Source organism: Chanodichthys erythropterus, chromosome 22 (genome assembly GCF_024489055.1).
Source record: "Chanodichthys erythropterus isolate Z2021 chromosome 22, ASM2448905v1, whole genome shotgun sequence".
Classification (NCBI taxonomy): Eukaryota; Metazoa; Chordata; class Actinopteri; order Cypriniformes; family Xenocyprididae; genus Chanodichthys; species Chanodichthys erythropterus.
In genome coordinates this window covers 12,835,643-12,856,951 of record NC_090242.1, presented here as the reverse complement: position 1 = coordinate 12,856,951, position 21,309 = coordinate 12,835,643, and the positions used below count along the sequence as shown (strand labels likewise).

Genomic DNA, 21,309 nt, shown 5'->3' with positions numbered 1-21,309 from the left:
AGGAGTCAACTCAGTGCCATCTGTGGTACTCTCTGGAGCACCCAGCACCCCTAGGGCTGGATGCTATGCGACAGACGTGGCCGAGGCTATGTCTGTACGCATTCCCCCCAGTCTCATTGCTCCCGGGAGTTCTGGACAAGGTTCGCCAGGAGAGGGCCGACCTAATACTGGTGGCTCCTTACTGGCCAACAAGAATATGGTTTGCAGACCTAATATCTCTCCTTCACGGCTCTCCAATGGAGCTTCCTCTCAGACAGGATCTCCTGTCACAAGCAGGCGGCACGATTCTCCATCCCCGCCCAGAAATGTGGAAGCTATGGGCCTGGCCTCTGAGGGGGCAAGGCTCATAGAATCTGGTCTCCCAACCGAGGTTGTGGAGACCATCCTTCAATCCAGAGCTCCCTCCAAGAGGAAGCTGTATATGTATAAATGGAAACTGTTTGCCACATGGTGTGGCCAGCGTAATATGGACCCTGTCCACTCTCCTATTAGCTGTGTGCTACAATTCCTTCAGGAAAAATTTTCAGATGGCTTAACCCCTTCAACATTGAAGGTATATATCGCAGCCATCTCGGCTTATCATAATCCTGTAGGGCGCTCCTCGGTGGGTCGAGACCCCCTAGTTATACGCTTCCTCCGTGGTTGAGGCCTTTGGTGCGCACAAAAACTCCGACCTGGGACTTATCTATTGTGCTCCAAGGGTTAGCTGAGGCTCCCTTCGAGCCAATAGAAGAAGTGTCAGATACATTTCTAACACTAAAAACAGTCTTTCTGTTAGCAATTTCTTCCTTGAAAAGGATTGGTGATTTACAAGCGCTGTCAGTCGCTCCATCATGTTTAGAATTTGCGCCTGGTATGATCAAGGCTTTCTTACATACTAGACCGGGCTATGTGCCAAAGGTCCCCACTAGAGTCCCAGGTCCCATTGTACTGGAGGCTTTCTGTCCTCCTCCATTTGAAAATCAGGATCAGGAAAAACGTAATCTGCTTTGCCCTGTAAGGGGCGCTGGATGCCTACACCCACAGAGCTGCCCTGTGGAGAAAAACAGATCAATTATTTGTATGTTACGGGTCCCATAGAAGGGGGGGCCCAGCATCCAAGCAGAGGATGAGCAAGTGGGTGGTCGAGGCCATCTCACTCGCATATAAAGCAGTGGGACAGCCATGTCCCTTAGCCGTTAGAGCTCAATCTACAAGAGGTATGGCCGCTTCTAAAGCTCTTTTGTCAGGAGTGTCACTGGACGACATATGTGGTGCAGCTGGATGGTTAATATAAATTCTACTCCAGGTTCCTTGGTCTTGCAAGATAGCAGCCAGGCACTTGAAGATACGGCGTAGTTGGGACAGCGTTCCCATCACATCATTGACGTAATGTCGATAGTTCCCACGAAAGGGAACGTCTCGGGTTACGAGTGTAACCCCTGTTCCCTGAGTAAGGGAATGAGACGCTATGTCGCGTTGCCGTACCTCCTTCATACCTGGAGCGCTTTGCTTCAGACATATTCCAGAAGCTGGCGTTCTCTGTTTCTGGGTATGCTTTATAGTTTCCTGGTCCGTGACGTCACCCGCCTCTGACGTCACATCTTCTCATTGGTTGGATACAGAGGTGCTTTAAAAACAAAATGCAGGCAATCTTCTAAAAAGATGGCGCTCTAACCGTAAGAGAGATGGCGCTCTAACCGTAATTCTCGTGTGACTACGGACGAGATCAAAGATGGCGGCGTCGCTGTTGTAAATATCCAAACATTCAAGCAGCACAGGATAAACGCTTTTCCCCCCTCCTTTTTTAGTTCATCAGTGATCCAAATATAGTGAAATCGGTTCACAGTAACTGTGGAGAGCATCGAAAACTTGGAACAATTTTTAGACTATTATTTTTACGGACACAACATCATGCCTCAACCACAGAAAAAGCACCCGCGTCGCGAGGATTCAGCAGAGGCCGAGGACAACACTACAACAGTAGAGGTGAGCCTGCTGGAATCCATTAATAATAAACTTGCTATTCTCGAATTGTTACACCAGGACATTAAGGAATTAAAGACCAGCCTTGAATTCAGCCAATCTCAAATTGAAACCCTTCAAAAAGAAAACAACGAATTACAAACTATGATTGCGACGTTAACATCAAAAGTCAACAACCTCACCTCAGAGAATATCAAAATGAAAGAAACTATCCTGGATCTCCAATGCCGTAGCATGCGAGACAATCTGATATTCTCAGGCATACCCGAAACAACGCAAGAAAAAACAGAAGAGACTGTTAAAGAATTTATACATTCCACATTAAAATTACCCATGACAACTGTAAACACAATCTCCTTTCATCGTGTACACCGGATTGGTCAAATAAACACGGATCATAAACGACCTCGTCCAATAATAGTAAAGTTTGAACATTACAAGCATAAAGAACTGGTGAAAAGCAAAGGACGGGAATTACGAGGCACACAGTTCGGGCTGAATGACCAGTTCCCCCGAGAAATCCAAGAACGACGTAAGAAACTAATTCCAATAATGAAGCAGCTACGGAAAGAAGGCAAACGAGCAACACTCAATATAGACAAACTGTATGTAAATGGACAACTCTACAGAGATACTGACACTACCCGGATTTAAATCGACAGCGTAAGACCAACATGTTGCCAAATTAAGTGCATGGGAAAAAAAAAGCCAACGTCCGCATGTCACACTACACAAATAAATGTTTTCTATATATTTCACTTATCTCATTGTTTTTTTTCAACTGTCTAAACTGTGTTTGTTATGTACTAAATGTCATTATTCTAATTCGTCTACTACAGCATATAATGGTACTAAAAGTTTGAAGAATATAGGAAAGGCAGATCTAAAGGGCATTAACAAAAGAAAGTTTAACCCAATGCATGAAACTAGTTAGTTGGAATGTACGGGGCATTAATTCACCAATCAAAAAGGCAAAAATACTAAGTCACCTCAAAAAATTAAATGCTGACATATGTCTTCTACAAGAAACTCACTTAACAGACTCTGAACACAAAAAACTCCAAACTTCACAATTTGCACAGATAGTTTTTTCATCTTACAACTCAAAGAAAAGAGGTGTAGCTATCCTCATTAGAAAAAACAAACCAATTATTATTAAAAATAAAATAACTGACATAGAAGGACGATATGTTATCATCAATGTCACTATTAATAATAAAGATATTACAATTGCCAATATTTATGGGCCAAATGAAGACGATGGAAATTTTTTTCACAATGTTTTTTCGTCAATATCTAATTTTTCACAATCTGCAATAATCATAGGAGGAGACTTTAATACAGTTATCGATCCAGTTTTAGACAAATCTAATAATCCAGACTCAACTAAAGCCCGACATACTACAGATATCATTAAACAATATATGACAGAGTATGGACTTAGCGATAACTGGAGACAGAAAAACCCTACAATTAAAGAATATACGTATTTTTCTCCTGTTCATAAAACATATTCACGCATCGATTTCTTTTTAACAAGTAACTCTATTAACTCGGCTGTTTCACACACTACAATCGAACCCATTATAATTTCAGATCATGCGCCAATTACTCTTAGTATTAACTTAAATACTGAAAAAAACACATATAGATGGCGAATGAATTTATCTTTACTTAAAGAACAAGAATTTAATGAATATTTTGAAAAAGAGTGGGCATCCTTTATAGAATTAAACAACACACATAACATATCCGCAACAACACTTTGGGAAACCGCAAAGGTAGTAATGAGAGGGAAGATAATATCTTACTCCACATACAAACAAAGAGAAACAAAAGATCTAGAAAAAAACTTGAAGATAAATTAAAAAGGTTGCACCAGGCATACTTGCAACAACCAAACGAAGCCATATTAACAGAGATAAATCAAATTAAAAGTCAACATGATAATATTACATATAAAAAAATAGAATTTCAAAAACAACGCCTTAGACTCAAACACTTTGAACATAATGACAAAGCGGGAAAATATTTAGCTAACTTGCTTAAAAGAAATAAGGAAAAAACCCTGATACCTGTCATCAAAAATGTTGAAAATAAGATAGTTCATTCTTCACAAGAAATAAATGAAACCTTTCAAACATTTTATAAAAACTTATATAGCAATAATAGAGAAAATTACAATATAGATACCCACCAATTCTTAAATGATATAAATTTACCAAAATTGAATCAAAAGCAGAAAGAAGATTTAGATAAACCACTAACTAGTGACGATTACAAGAAAGCCCTATTATCCCTATCAAACAACAAAGCTCCAGGTATAGATGGTTACCCACCTGAATTCTATAAGCATTTCTGGTCTACCATATCACCACTGTTCATAAAAATGACAGACGAAATCCAAAATAAAACTTTTATTCCATATCACATGAATACCGCATTAATTTCCGTATTGCTCAAACCTAATAAAGATCCCTCATTATGCACAAGTTACAGGCCATTATCACTTATTAATACAGACATCAAAATAATTAGCAAAGCTTTAGCTACACGCTTAGAAACCATTATTTCCGATATCATTCACCCAGACCAAACAGGCTTTATAAAGGGACGCCATGCAGCTAATAATACACGCCGCTTATTTAACATTATGAATATCAGTAAAAAACAAAGCTCCACAATTATTGTTTCACTAGATGCGGAAAAAGCTTTCGATAAAGTAAATTGGAACTTTCTCTTTACAGTACTGCAAAAATTTGGATTTGGAGAATCATTTATTCAATGGATCAAAACATTATACAGCAACCCCAAAGCGTCCGTAATCACAAACGACATTATCTCTCCATCATTCACATTACAACGCGGGACCAGACAGGGATGCCCACTCTCTCCATTACTTTTTGCCATATTTATAGAACCTTTGGCAGCGGCAATAAGACAAAATAATAGTATTTCTGGTTTCACAATAAACACAACTACCCATAAAATATCATTGTATGCAGACGATATTTTACTATATTTACAAAACCCAGAAAAATCACTAACAGAAGTTATCACCCTTATTAATAGATTTTCGAAAATATCGGATTATACTATAAATTGGTCCAAATCTAGTATCTTACCAATAAATAAATCTTTTCAAAGAACAGGGTCTATTAAAAATAATTTCGAAGTGGGTAATATCACTTACTTAGGAATACATATATCCCCTCACTTATCTGAATTATTTAACCTTAACTTTATCCCGTTACTTAAAGCAATCGAGGAAGACTTAAATCGCTGGATGAATCTACCGCTATCTCTCATAGGACGAATTGCAACAGTGAAAATGTCTGTATTACCCAGAATCAATTACTTGTTCACCATGATTCCGATTCAACCTACTAAAAAATGGTTTCAAAAGTTAAATAGCACAATTAACAAATTCTATTGGAAAAATAAGAACCCCAGAATAAGCATTAATACTATCCAAAAAAGTAAGGCAATGGGTGGATTAGGTGCTCCAAATTTTTATCTTTACCATATAGCAGCACAATTACAATACCTCTGCAAATGGATCAATGGTAATCACTTTCATAACACTTGGCTACAATTAGAACAGTCCGAATGTAAAAACATCTTATTAGCCGATTTGCCCCTTATGACAAACTCAATTAAACATCATGACTTATACAAAAATACAGTAATTCGTAATACCTTAGATGCATGGTGGAGTGTAAATAAAATAACCCAGAATCAGCTAATACCAAATTATTTTTCTCCTTTATGGCATAATCCAGACTTTACCATCAATAAATCACCGATTAGAAATAAAAAATGGAGTAACGCAGGAATTACACATTTACATCATTTGGTAACAGACAACAGACTGCTCAATTTTCCAGAATTAATGCAGAAATATAACTTGGGCAAAGATCAATATTTGTTCTATTTACAAATTAAAAATGTAATTGAAACTAAAATTGGTAAGAATTATCAAAAATCACCATTCTTTATCGAGAAAATAAATACAATAAGCAATTCAAGACAGCTATTATCTAAACTATACACCTTAATTTTATCTATAGATACAATATACACAATTCCAATTAAGCAATGGGACAAGGACCTAAACATAAACACAGATAATAATCTCTGGCGACAGGTTTGCAATAACACATTTAATACAAGTCGAAATACCAAAATTCAACTAATTCAGTACAAGATTATACATAGAACACACTTAACACAGTATAAAATGTTTAAAATGGGTATAGCGGAGTCTGACCAATGCATCCACTGCACTCTCAATACCCAAGATAATTATTTTCATGCACTCTGGACGTGTCCAACAGTCATTCCATTCTGGAAAGACGTTACTGCCAATCTCTCTATTTTTTTTAACTGTGAAATTCCAACAACCCCCTTATTGTGTCTTTTAGGTGATCACTCACAAATAAAAACCTCACCGGAATATATCCAACCTATACTTTTGTCTCTAGTTATCGCTAAGAAAACAATATTAATCAACTGGAAAAACAAAAACAAAATCTCAATTACACAATGGGTACAACTATTAAAGGACTACATTAATAATGAAAACCAGATAGCCATACTCAAATATAAAGTATCAGAATTCACGCGACAATATGGCACTATTGCCTATCACTTGAACATCCAACTAGCCTGACTGGTGAACAAATGCCCCTCATATAATATATTTCTTTACTATGTATGAAAGAGGGGGAAATATGTATGAATATTTGTGTATGAATATATAAATATGTATATAAATATGTATGCACACTCAATCTTATTTATTTTATATCACCTGTTTATATTCCTATACCCCTCCATATCTCAAATATTGCACTACTATTACAATAATTGTTTTCCTTTTTTCAACCCGTTATCTCCTCTCGTAACTATGTAAAAAGGATAGAATGCTCTTTTGTTGAATATTATAACTATTACTGTAATCACTACTACAGTATACTATATATAATCATTCCTAATTATTATTATAATCATTATAATAATATCTTGTTCCTTTACCATTGAGTGTACTATGTTGCTTTTCAAGCATATTCTGCTAATTCCTTTCTTACTTCCCCTCCAAAGTTTCTACCTGTATCTATAAACTAGTAGAGGTGCAAGCACTGCTGTCACTAATTTCTTAATTTTATTTATTTATTTATTTTAGTTTATTTATCTATTTTTTTTTTTTTTTTTTTCCTCTTCTCTCTCTCTCCTCTTTCTCTCCCTCTCATAACCTTCTTTATCTCTCTCTATCTTTGTCTCTTTCTCTCTTTTTCAATCTCCTTATTTATCTTTTTGTCTCTTCTACCTTTTCCTCTCATCTGTATGTTGCTATTCCTTCTTATTATTTCGAATCGAAGAGAGAAAAAAGTATACTAAAGTGCCTTGCCGTGTGCAGAAGTTATTAAGATCTGATTGGTCAAAAGATGACACCTAGCTGAAGCTTAGACTTCAGTATCATTTCTATTGAGCACCATGTGGTAAGGTCAATCAACGAAGGCGAGGCCGTGACTACGTCATGTACCAGTGGCTTAGAAAGGGCCTGCCATTGACCCACGAACTGTTAAAAAATTAACTAAGGTGTTGTAGTGTCAACCAACTAAGGCGAGGCCGTAACCAGGTCATACTCCAGTGGCTTAGAAAGGGCCTGCCAATGACCTACAAATGAGTAAGAACGGTGCTCAAGTGATATATCGCAGTGACTTTCTATTTTTAGAATGAAACAACTCTTTCTCTCTCTCTCTCTCTCTCTCTCTCTCTCTCTCTCTCTCTTTAATTTTCTCTATTTCACTCCTACTTTTCTTTCTATCTTCTCCCTTAGTACTTCTCTCTCCTCCGCTCCCACCCAAAGTTTTTTTTTTTTTTTTTTTTTTTTTTAATTATTTAATTAGTTTGTTTATTTAATTATTTGTTCCCTCTTCTTCTTTTTCACCTCTCTTCTCTTCTTATATAATTCTCAATATAATGAGAAAATATCTTAATAGTATTTGATATTAATAGGAATTTGCATATTAATAGATATCCTTTGTAAATAGATATGTAAAAAGAAATATATGGAAGTATATACACATTTTTTCTTATTATTATTACATTATTATATCAGTAAATAGCCTATATCTTCAATTTTGTCTATTATATTCAAAAAGAAAGCTGACTGAATGTACCATGTTAATAACAATAGATGTTATAAAGAAGACATATATACCGTATCCCTGCATATTGGCATATATGTATGTATGAGTCTAATATATGTTTGTATGTGTATATATATGTATATTGGTGTATATGTATGTATTTTTGTATGTTATAGTTATACATTTACCATTTCTATATTCTGTGGAATAACCTCCACACTTCAGTATGTGATAAATGACATTTATACTAGATATACTTACCAGATCATTTTTCATTGTCATCATTTTTTTTTCTTTTTTTTTCCTTTTCTTTTCTTTTTCTCAATATGTTTGTTCTGTTATCTTTTCTCTATATCTTCCATCTCTCTCTGTATGTAGACTTCTTATGTTATGTCACCTTGTTATGTTATGTCACCTTTTCAATCATTAAAAAAAAAGAAAAAAAAAAAGAAAAAAAAAAAAAAAAAAAACAAAATGCAGAGGGTTCCCATCACGTCATTGACGTAGCGTCTTGTTCCCTTACTCAGGGAACAGGGGTTACACTCGTAACCCGAGACGTTTTCCGGCCTTGACCCTTAGACACAGAGATTGTTCCAGATTCTCTTAATCTTTGGATGATATTATGCACTGCAGATGATGATAACTTCAAACTCTTTGCAATTTTTCTCTGAGAAACTGATATTGATCCACTATTTTTCGCTGCAGCATTGGGGGAACTGGTGATCCTCTACCCATCTTGACTTCTGAGAGACACTGCCACCCTGAGAGGCTCTTTTTATACCCAATCATGTTGTCAGTTGACCTAATAAGTTGCAAATTGGTCCTCCAGCTCTTCCTTATATGTACATTTAACTTTTCCGGCCTCTTATTGCTACCTGTCCCAACTTTTTTGGAATGTGTAGCTCTCATGAAATCCAAAATGAGCCAATATTTGGCATGACATTTCAAAATGTCTCACTTTCAACATTTGATATGTTATCTATATTCTACTGTGAATAAAATGTACGTTTATGAGATTTGTAAATTATTGCATTCCTTTTTTATTCACAATTTGTACAGTGTCCCAACTTTTTTGGAATTGGGTTTGTATAAATCAAACAGAAATGCAAAAATTGCGATGGGTAGTAATGAATGTCAAAAGAATTGATTGTTTTCTCATAAATACAATTACTTTGCAATTTGTTTTCCATACAGGTGGTAGGCTACCATAAATCTTTTATGGAAAATATGTAAACAGTAGGAAAATTCACTGGTGTACCTCTGCCAAAAGAAGCAGACAAATGCTAGAAAGAGCCAATGGAATCACTGAATGCCTACCTGAATTTATCTGTCTAATGCACGCTCAGAACGCCAACATGACAACATAAAATAAATTAGATTACAAATGTGCTATAAGGATTTTTTTTAATAATGGTCAAAATTTAAATTGGATTTGACTACATTACCAAAACAAAAAATATATAAATTGCAATCAAAAAGCTTACCTACAAATCGTAAAGTTGAAGAAGAGCAGCCAGTCATGAACACGCGCCAATGGTGAGACGTGCAAGGGAAGTGTTTACTCTGTAAACATTTCTTATATATTCTGTGCATGTTATGAATTTAAATCATGCTCATATTTCAATTTAGCATTTTCATTTTAGCAACTGCTATTTGTCAAATCTGCAAACGAGTACTTATAAACTTCAAAAGCAATGGTAATGAATAAGAAAATATATTTTTATAAGAACACAACCCTAACAGTAAGATTACATTGCAGTAGTCATAATAAAGAGTCCCTTAAAATTACAGGAAAAATTGAAGTAGCCTATACTTAACACGGTTTACTAACAGTTTTGTTTGTTGTTGTTTTGGATAGTGAATATGAATACCTCCATTGAGATATCCCCCAATGATGGATTAAATTCCTCTGATCCCTTCAATAACACTGCAGTGGACCTTTATTTTCATGAATACTGGATATACATCATAAGTGTGCTGCTGGGTTTTCCTACCAACTCCTATGTGATATAGCTTATAGTAACAGGAACAGGCAATGGACTTTCGGCAGAGCTCTTCAGTCTCAATCTCTCCGTCTGTGAGATTATTCTCTGTCTGTACTCTCTCATCTGTCTTCTCAGGTATAAATTTGAAATTTCCTCGCTAATGTGGTCTATTCTTACAGGACTAAACACCACTGGTCGTCCTCTTATTCAGTGTCTGATGTGTGTTGAGCGTTACCTGGCAGTGGTTAATCCTGTAACCTTTCTGAAGTACAAACCTCTCAGATATAGAGTGACGGGGTCTGTTATTGCCTGGATGGCAACATTTGGCACCTGTGTGGCACTTATTGTAGCTTGGAGGTTCTCCTTATTTGAGATTTACTTCTGTTACATATATTATTTTATGGTTCCTTTATGTGTTTTTATCAGGCAAAAATGACATACTCTTTTCTATTGCTTATGCTTGTTATGCTGTGCCTGGTTTGGTTTTGCCTTTTCTCTTTCTCCACCGGGTGGGGAAATTACCTATCATCAAGTGTCAATAATTCTACTTTACTTGATGCTTAATTGAAAGTTGTCTTTCACTTTCAGTAATTCCAACTGAAAGACATGAGTTTTTCTTTAGTACAGACACTTTTATTTGCCAGCTTTATTTTGTTTTAAAACTAGCAGGCCTTTTTTCTTTTGGCCAGGTCACATACAACTTTATTATTAATTTTAACCATGCAAATCAAATACTTTTTATGTATAAATTCATTGTTTTACCCTTGTCCTAAAGCCAGACTTTCAAACGTATGGTGGGGAGGAAGAAAGAAAAAGAAAACTTATCTCATTATTTCGACATAAGTCATTGTTTTTAGATATTAAGTGCTTAATTCGACACAAGTCGTTATTTCGACACAGGCCGTTATTTCAACATCTCATTATTTCTACATAATAACTCCTTATTTCGAGATATTAAGTCGTTATTTCAACATAATATCTCATTATTTCGACATAATAACTCGTTATTTCAAGATATTAAGTCGTTATTTTGACATATCTCGTTGTTTGGACATTTTAAGTCATTATTTCAACATATCTCATTATTTCAACATATCTAAGATGTTGCATTTCGTGCGTCTTAATAACGATTTATGTCGAAATAACGCGATATATTATGTTAAAATAAGAAGTTATGTCGAAATAATGACTTAATATGTTGAAATAACGCGATATTATGTTGAAATAACGACTTAATATCTAGAAATAACAATTAATTATATCGAAATAATGAGATATGTTGAAATAACGAGATATGTCGAAATAACGACTTAATATGTCGAAAATAAGATATTATATTGAAGTAACGACTTAATATCTCACAATAACGAGTTATTTTGAAAAATTTGATATTATGTTGAAATAATGAGTTACGTCAAATAACAAGATACTATGTCGAAATACTTAATATGTCAAAATAATGAGATATGTCAAAATAATTACTTAATATTCTCGAAATAACGAGTTATGCCGAAATAACGACTTATGTCAATATACTGAGATGTTTTCTTTTTTTTTTTTTTTTCTCCCCACCATAAGTTTTCTTTTTTTTCACCATGCGATTCAGGGCTTCCGTAAAATATACATAAATCTAGCATCTGTCATCCACAGATCTTCATAGCACTTATGAATAATGTTATCTTTTGGTTTGCACCCATTTTAATTTGGAAATAAAAAGAGAATAAAATCAAATGAATGAAGTATCTGAATAATTTAATTCACTGCATGTGTTTAGACTGTTTTACAGATCTGACATCGTATACATCATTTGATTAATGTATCATAGAGAACACTGAATGAAGTAGATGGCTAACATATTAATAAATTGCTGCCTCTTCTTGCAAATTACATCACTGACTTGCTGCCAGCGATTGACAGTTATTTTTTTTTATTTATATTATTTCTTTTTCTTCTCTGCTACATGAAGGTAAAACTCCTTGGTCAGTCTGGAGGCCATGCACGGCATTTGTCTCTTCATATGTGTATTCGGGTCTATGGTGTGAGACTGGAAGTGATAAGCCACGTGATGGTTTACTCTTGTGAGAGTCTGAATAATCTCTAGATGACAGTCCTTCAACATCTTGCAAAGTTCACTGATAAACACAGAGCCTTTTTCTGGATTTCTCCATGAGTAATAACCTGTAGAGAAATAAATGCATTTCTGTATAAAATTCAATAAAACCAATCAACTATGCCACTGTCTGTCAGTGCAAATCAAACCTTCCACTGTGGAATAACAGCAGAGAAAATCCACCTCGGGAACGTCTGATATTCCAACAAATTCCCCCGGTGCTTCTTCACCATCTGCCTCAACACCAGGGTCAAATTCCATTCCCCTGCAGGCCTGAATATGGAATCAAACCAACAACAAAGTAGTCAACCACAGGCAAAATGTTATGAAATGTTTTTTTGCGCATGTGGCCATTACCTGTAGGAAGAAGAGTTTTGGCTTGTCCCGCAGACTAGGGCAGAGGTCAGAAGTCATGAGAGAGGTCAGAGTTTTGACAGGGATCCAGCGGTCATCTGATCCAAGGATTTTTCCCTCTTCTCCATGGCTCATCAGTACACACACAAAGCAGGAATTGTCTGTGTGGTTCTCTTTAGATACTAGGACACACCATGACTATAAATTTATATAGACTATGACCCATCCTAAACACTGAAAATGGTTTTGTACTGTACCTTTTCTCAGCACACCAATCATTTCATTAGCTGACAGGTTTTTCTCCACCTGTACATGAAAACCGAGGGACTTGAACGTGCTCGACAGTAAGCGTTCATCTACTGAAGATCCCTTCCTATGCAAATGTGGTGAGTCTGGAACAAGAAGGCATAACTTTTAAAAAATGGATTTGTAAGAAATTTAATATTTGTTTTGGTTTCAATTCCCCTTAAAGGATAAGTCAACTTTTAAATAAACTTTTCCTGATAATTTACTCACTCCCATGTCATCCAAGATGTCCATGTCTTTCTTTCTTCAGTCAAAAAGAAGTTAAAGTTTTTGATGAAGACATTCTAGGATGTTTCTCCAAATAGTGGACTTCAACGGGCACCAAACAGTGGTCAAAATTAGTTTCACTGCAGCTTCAAATTGTTCTACACGATCCCAGACGAGAAATAATGGTCTTATCAAGAGAAACCATCACTCATTTTCTAAAAAAATAAATAAAATTTTACACATTTTAATCAGAAATGCTCATCTTGAACTAGCTTTCTTCTTCTTCTCTATTAGAATTCCAGCAGTGTCGACATTGCTAAGTGTATTACTGCCCTCCACAGGTCAAAGTTTTGAACTAATTTTTATATGCAATATGCTAGTTCAATAGTATATAACAATTAGTTCAAACTTTGACCTGTGGAGGGCAGTAATACACTCAGCAGTATCTACACTGCTGGAATTCTAATAGAGAAGAAGAAGAGAGCTAGTTCAAGATGAGCATTTCTGGTTAAAATGTATAAAATTCTGTTTATTTTTTTTTTTTAGAAAATGAGCAACTGTTTCTCTAGATAACACCATTATTTCTCGTCTGGGATCGTGTAGAACAATTTGAAGCTGCAGTGAAACAAATTTTGACCTTCAACTGTTTGGTGCCCATTGAAGTCCACTATATGGAAAAACATCCAGGATAAGTTTATTTAAAAGTGGACTAATCCTTATAATGTACAGTCAGTCATTCATTATCACAAAATAAAACCTGACAGAGTGATCAAAAAAAAAAAAAAGCTAGAAACGTTATTTTTCAGGAACGGATACTAGTAAAATGCCACAAAGCAGGACTAAAAAGCGTGATAAAAATCACATGAATAGAAACTCAAGACTGTAAGCCACTGTGGTATTAAAAACAGAAGAGCTGGAGTTAGCAAGAATAAAGTCAAAGTTAACACTTAAAAGTTGAAATTCAGGGAGTTACAGTACACTCTTAGAAAAAAGAAAAAGGTTCAGTGGGGTTTTATATAAAACCCTAGGGTTCTTGACTCAATTTTAAAGAACGCTTTACGCTGAAAAGTTTCTATAAAAGGAGAAATGTCTTAAGTGATTGCATAATATTTTTTTTGCTGATGTTTACAAGATTTTTAAATCATAAAATTTGATAGGAATTAAAAAAAAAAAAAAAAAAAAAAAAAGATTAGAAAACATTTAATTAAAACACAGTCCATCATGGGAACTTTAATAGGATTTATATATGAAGCACCTGACAGAACCCTTTAAGGTGGCATAGGTTCAATTTTAGAGTTATTTTAGCCATTCAAAAGGGCAGATAAGTATCAAAGAACAGTTCCAAACATAGTAAACAAGTCAGAGATTAAATAACTTTATAGTTCAGTGAAGATTCAGGCTGATGATACTCACCAGGAAAGTGCTCATTATTGATGATCAGACATTTTCCTATGTTCTTATGCTTCCTGTAGGGCTCAAACACACAAGGCTTCTTGTCAGCACTGTGAACACAAGGTGCAATAAAAAAACAGTTACATTGAGAAATTCAGATAAACATGCTTGACTTGACAATTATCTCAACGTTTTGTTACACCCAGTGTCTTACCTGTGATCTTCAGAAACATGCGAGTTCATTGTGAGACTTGATTCATTACACCACCGCGTCTTAGTTGTACTGGAAAGTGACGAATAGCTTCCTGCAATCTTGCTTCTTTCATTCTAAATTTCCCTCTCCCTTTACTTTCATTTTACAGAGGAAGATTTCAAAGTCCGCTGCCTCCCAGAAGTGTAACTAGCGCAGAATGGGGCGTTGCACTTTATCTGTGACCTTTACACATTTTACATTCTCACAGAATCTCACTCAGTCTCGTATTAGACGATCTGGGAAAAGTCTAGGTCTATACACAGTTATTAACGTTATAGATATACTTTGTGTATCATTGATGGTGTCACGGAAAATCAATTCGCATTATTACAGTTTCAGCATATTCAAATTTCGCATGACAACAGTATGAAGTTTTATACTCCTTTTTTAAAAACCATTTAAAGGTAGTATGATATTCCTGAAATGTTCTTTCTGTTGGAAAAATACACTCTTAACAGAATAATTATATTTAGCTTGTGTGTATTTAGTTACAAGCTGTTAAGTTGTCAAGCTGTCTCATGTGAATTCCTTATTTTAGTTTCATAAGATGACCACTAGGTGGAGCTCTAAGCGTATGTTTTTTTTATTGGTTCCTTTACTGAAGAAGAGACGTTGTTGAACAAACTTGCAGTTAAATGTGACGCACGTTTGTTCTGTGGGTTTTGCTGATTTGTTCTCCTTAGATAGTTGGACACACCATGATTATAAATTCATACAGGCATATGACCCATCCTATTGTATCTTTTCTCAGCACACCAATCATTTCACTAGCTGCAGATTTTTCTCCACCTGTACGTGAAAACCGAGGGACTTACTGTCGTCCTCGACAGTAAACGTTCATATAGAGGGTATGCACGTGACGTCACCGTCGACCGTTACAACTGCGGTCACGCCCACTGAGTGGCAAAAGACTGAGCGGCAGCATTGGTTTTCAACGTGAATGTCGCGAAAAACACACAAAACACATCCAAAACGGGAAAGAGCTTTGCGATTGACTGTACAAATAGCTTTGACACAAACCCTGAGGTATATATTTAAAAACTGCAGAAAACAACAGGGAAAAAAACAAATGGATCACTGCAATTCAGAGAAACAGCTGGACTCCAGGCAGAGAAACATGGATTTGCAGTTATCATTTTGTGTCAAATTGTTGGATTTTGAGGTAAAATCATACCGTATATATTGTTTTGTTATATGGTTTGTCGAACTCATCAATTAAATATTTTCCATCTTATATTCTGCATAATTGGGTGTTTTTCAATAAACAACACTGATAAAAATACTATAAAATTAAAACTATACATGTTTTAGGGCTGAACAATATGACGACATAACATTGAAATAAGTGATTACGCGGATTTAAACCTATGTAGTTATATAAAATATTCACAGGCAGATTTGGTTTATGTGTCTCCCGCCGTCGAAATCAGGCACATATAAATGTCAGGAACATGACTGGCTGCATGTCAATATCCATTAGGTTTATTTGACAAGTTGTAAGGAACACATTCAATTCCAACCTTTAATGTAATTCGTTAGTTTTACTCGCGTTTTCGCAGTTTCCTCTATTAAATCCAGTCATGCAGCAGGTTCTTTTGCCACTCAGGAAGCCGAGGGAGCGCGCTTTCGGCGGGAAAGTGATGTCGATGCAGCATACCCTTCCTACGTGGTGACCCTGGAACAAGAAGGTATAACAAAGGAATAAATATGTAAGGAATTTAATGTTTCTGGTTTTGGTTTGAGTTCCACTTAACAATTCCATTGGTTCGTTTAGAACTATTAAGGAAGCTGAAATGACTGAAAAGTCTTTAGATTGTAAAAAAAAATGTTAATGTTGAGTCAATGAGTCAAATGTTAATTCAAAAATCGACCAAATCAGTGATTCATTAGACTGATTCAAACCACCTAATAATTCTGAAACAGAAGCTTGATCATTTAATCATTTCAATGCATCACTACTTATTGTTTCATATGAAACAAAAAGTGGGTATAATGTGCAGTCAGTCATTCCTGACGGAGTGATCAGGACCCTGATGTGACCCAAGGTCCTGTTTTTAGAAAAAAGCTTGAGAGTTATTTTTTCAGGAACAGGTTCTTGGTGAAATACCACAGAGCAGGTCTAGCATGCTTTAAAAAATCATAAGAACAGAAACTCTGCTGTGGTTTTAGAACTCAAACAGCAGAGCTGAGTCAGCAAGGATCAAGGTTAAAGGCAAAGACTGTTCAAAAGTTAACACTTAAGTTAAAAATAGAGTTATCAGAGTAATATTAGGGTTATTTTAGCCATTCTAAAAGGTAGATATGCATTAAAGAACAGTTCCAAATACTGAAAGCAGATTGGAGATTAAAAAACTTAATACTAGTTCAGTGAAGATTCAGGCTGATGATACCAGGAAAGTGCTCATTACTGATGATCAGACATTTGCCTATGTTTTTATGCTTCCTATAAGGCTCAAACACACAAGGCATCTTGACAGCACTGTGAACACAAGATGCAAGTTAAAACAACTTAATAAATATGTAGAAAATAAGTGAAATTAAATGGTTAAAATGTAGAAATCCACGTAAACATGCTTGGCTTGACAATAATCTCAACGTTCTGTTTCACCCAGAGTCTTACCTGTTATCTTCAGAAACATGCGAGTTCATTCTGAGACTAAAACTAAGAACATCGCGCCTTCATTTTAGTTACAAGAGGGTTATAGGTTATTAGCCATTAGTAATTACCATGATTTTTTATTTTTTTTTACATCAAAACAGAATGGTTGTGTACAGTGTTACTGCTGTAAACTCTAAAAAAGCGCTATTAGCACTAAAAGTGGTTCTTGGCTCGTAATCAGGGGAACCACTTTTGGTGCTATGTGGCACCATATGCTCTATACAGCACTTTGTCAAATGGTGCTATGTAGAACCCATAAGAGGTGCCATATCACATTTTATTTCTTCAACAAAAAATGGTGCTAAACAGCACCAACAGTGGTTATTTGGCTTGTAAATAACCTTTAAAAGGGCTTAACAGGTTCTTTGTACAGCAGTGGTGCTATTTGGCACCTTAACCACCCCAAAGAACCACTGAAGAACCATACAGGGGTTTAACAAGTTCTGTATACAGTAGCGGTTCTATATAGCACCTTAACCACCCCAAAGAACCACTGAAGAAGCATACAGGGGTTTAACCAGTTCTGTATACAGTAGTGGTGCTATATAGCACCCCAGTCATCCCAAAGAACCAGTGAAGAACTGCTGAAGAACCACTGAAGCACCTAGATTTGGTGCTATACAGCACTTAAAGTTGGTCCCCTATGATTACGAGCCAAAGAACCACTATTAGTTCTGTATAGAACCATTTTTTAGAGTGTATAGTTCCCTCTGCTGGAAATTTGCAGTATCTACTCCAAAAGGCCACTACATTGTGATGAAAGACAGACAGAGAAAAGAGAACAAATTATGTAAATGTATTTTATAAAATGTATTAAATATTTTTTATTTAATATAGTTGATCATATAATTACTTTAATATCTTTTATATTTATTTCAACATGCCACTGGAAATGTATTACTTGCGAAAAATCAGAAAGCACATCAAAATAAAAAAATGTTTTTAATCTTGAAATCATAATTTAATTAAACTTTAAGGTCATGTACAGAAAACCAAAATGGTGGTTTGTAAAATCAAAGATGCTTTGTAGTTATATACACATTTCATTAAAAGGATATAAATTCATCTGTATAAGTAAGACTTGATGAGTTTGAGGTCATTACATTGTGACAGTGCATTTAAGTGCTCGTGGTGTGTGTGCCGTCAAAAAGATTTACGACTCATAATCCAATCATAGCCATTCTTCTGTACTAAGCCTTGTGGTTATAAGCATGGTGTGCATGTGTCATTGTAAGGCAGACAGCTACAGATTACTGTTTATAAGTGTACTTAGCGTTACGTCTTGGGGGTCTTACAGCAATGAGGCTCTATTGAGCCAGCCATATGTGCAGATTTTGAAGACGCAAACATCGGGAGGTGTTGATTAGGTTTCAGCTGGTGAACAAGCAGGCTGACTAGCATTGTAATTTTAGTGCATCTTAATCTTATTAAAGTTCCATATGGGGAAGCGTGTCCTGCGGCTGAGCTCATGAGTAACCTAAATTAAACTATAATGAAATGCATCTCTTTAGTTAGGTTACAACTGCATCATATTTACATGTAGGGCCTCAACTTCAAATATATCAGCAATTAGTCATCAAGTGTGGAAATATTAACCACACATTTCTAGTAAATCCTTTCAAAAGTTTTTCTTCATGTTTGTCTTGTAGTAAGTGAAGACTTACAGTAAGTAGACAGACAGACTTAATGACAATGCATGATGCAGCAAGCTACAATCCTGTTTTCTCAAACCTGCCTGGCATAAAGATCCAATTTGCTGAGCCACTCAAATCCAGTTCATACCTACATCCAGTATAACTGCTTACCAGTCAGATACTTGGACCCTTGACCATTTTATCCACTTAAATCAGCACTTTGTATTTGGGCAACTAAAGTTTATGTTTAATTTTATTATCATCCTCATGCAAAAAATTTTTCTGTACTGTACTTTGGGGCTTTGAGACCCAAACCGTATGGCCAAACCGGGAAAGGAAACAACAGGAAGACTGGTAGTGATGGGATCAAGAAATGACACGTGGCAGACTTGAACTCGGTTCACCCACAACACATTGGAGCATGTGCGCTTATGCACAGTCCGCCAGATCATGTCAAACTCAAATTTATCTACAATTCTAAGATGTTTTGTTTCATTTGTTCTGTTGAAACACCAGTTGGCTTTAGATCTGAAAGTTACTATAAAGGACAGAATGCTGTAGATAAAAGCACATGTATCTCACTAGTATCTCACAAGTATCAATGAGAGCACAGAGAGGTTTGGGTACGAAAACAGCGGGACAGAACAAAAAAGAAACACCAAGAACATCACAGACTAGGTATTCAATTTAGGGATAGTTCAGGCAAAAATTAATGTTCTGTTCTCATTTCACGGTCATGTCATTACAAACCTGTATGACTTTCTTTCAAGTCTGAGTAATTCTTTCTTCCATGGAAGTGGATGGAGAACCTGCCTGTCAAGCTCCAAAAAGACATTTAAATTAAATCCGTTCATCATCAAGATCATGAAATTATGACTAAATGATGACTAACCCTTTAAGCTTTGAAAAAGACAGCTTTAAGACAGCTAGATTCTTGTGAATGAGTGTGAGAAATCTCTATCTGTATCTCAAGGCCAGCAATGACACACTGTCACACGCTCGTAAGCAGATAGGACACCTCGTGTCACCTCTATTCCTGGGTCAGAGAACAAAACAGTATGGAAATTTCCTCTTGTAAATAAAATGAGTGATGAGTCACAGATACATGAAATGAGTGTGAAAGGAACAGAGTGAGTGTTTTTCTGATCAGTAAACATTGTTTTCTAGGTTAGAACGAACATTACAAAAACTTGTGCAGACACATTTGATATTTTATAATATTTCATGAAAATAAGGATTATAACAAGAGGTTTTATGTATTGTATTGCATATTTATAAGCAGCCATGTAGTAGTGTAAGTGGGTATAATTTTCAATATGGTGATACAAGACCATTTCACTTCACATCAGGGTCCTGATCACTCTTTGAAGCTTAGTGAGTTTGTTTCAAAACATTTTTTTTAAATTTTCACAGCACACACCAATAACATCTTACATCACAGTGACTGGCAGTCCACCAGAAAATGAACCCAGACAACACAATGCAAATCTGCTGTGTGTGTGTGTTGTCATTAATTGGGTTTAAGTCAAACTCTTCAAACAGCCAATAAGGAGAAGTAAAAAAAAAAAAAAAAAAAAAAAAATCTTGAATATGTTTTTAGAATATAACATGATTCAGAGGTTAGTGTTGGGTCAACAAGTTGCATAATTCATAAAAACAGGTAGTTGTGGGTTTAGTAAGTATACAGAAATGCAGCCTTGAATGACTAATGCAAATGTGATAGCTGAAATCAGCAGGATACAAGATCTCACCAGCTCATTATACTCTGTTGGAAAAAATCAGCAGGGAATCACTTAGGAAAGTTTTTTGATTGTCTTGGTTTGTGAAAGAAAATATCCAGCTGGGCTCTGTGTTTTCTAACAAAACAAAATCCAGATTTCCAACTTTTATTATTGTGGTTAGTGTAATATGTGTAGTAGTGTAGTGTATATATATATATATATATATATATATATATATATATATATATATATATATATATATATATATATATATATATATATATATATATATATATATATAGAGAGAGAGAGAGAGAGAGAGAGAGAGAGAGAGAGAGAGGTAATACTATATAATAAGGTCCCTTTTAATGTAACTAACATTAACTACACTGTAAAAATAATTGTTGGTTTAACTTAAAAAAAGTAAGTTAAAGTAATTTTTAAGTTCATTGAACTTAAAAATTTGAGTTAATACAATTGAAGGTGATTGATTTAATCAATGGAAACTCAAAATACTATGTTATTTGAACCACATTAATCATCTAAGTTGATTTGACGAAAGAAAAAT

The 21,309-nt window shown here is 35.3% G+C and overlaps 1 protein-coding gene across 3 annotated transcripts; it reads right to left on the bottom strand.

Annotated features, from left to right (window-relative positions):
* Positions 1–11,846: 11,846 nt before the first annotated feature.
* casp21 (caspase 21, apoptosis-related cysteine peptidase) lies at positions 11,847–17,318 on the bottom strand. 3 transcript variants are annotated; one of them, XM_067376091.1, is made up of 6 exons: positions 14,689–15,719; positions 14,496–14,548; positions 12,827–12,961; positions 12,573–12,751; positions 12,365–12,488; positions 11,847–12,283 (listed from the first exon to the last, which is right to left on the bottom strand). In XM_067376091.1, exons 1-6 carry the CDS (start codon positions 14,715–14,717, stop codon positions 12,042–12,044), a joined length of 762 nt encoding a protein of 253 aa, XP_067232192.1. In that variant the 5' UTR covers positions 14,718–15,719; the 3' UTR covers positions 11,847–12,041. The 3 variants fall into 3 exon arrangements, with proteins under 3 accessions (XP_067232192.1, XP_067232191.1, XP_067232193.1); XM_067376090.1 differs by having other exon boundaries at positions 14,496–14,584; positions 14,689–15,715; XM_067376092.1 differs by lacking the exons at positions 14,496–14,548; positions 14,689–15,719 and adding an exon at positions 17,118–17,318.
* Between the last annotated feature and the right edge of the window lie 3,991 nt (positions 17,319–21,309).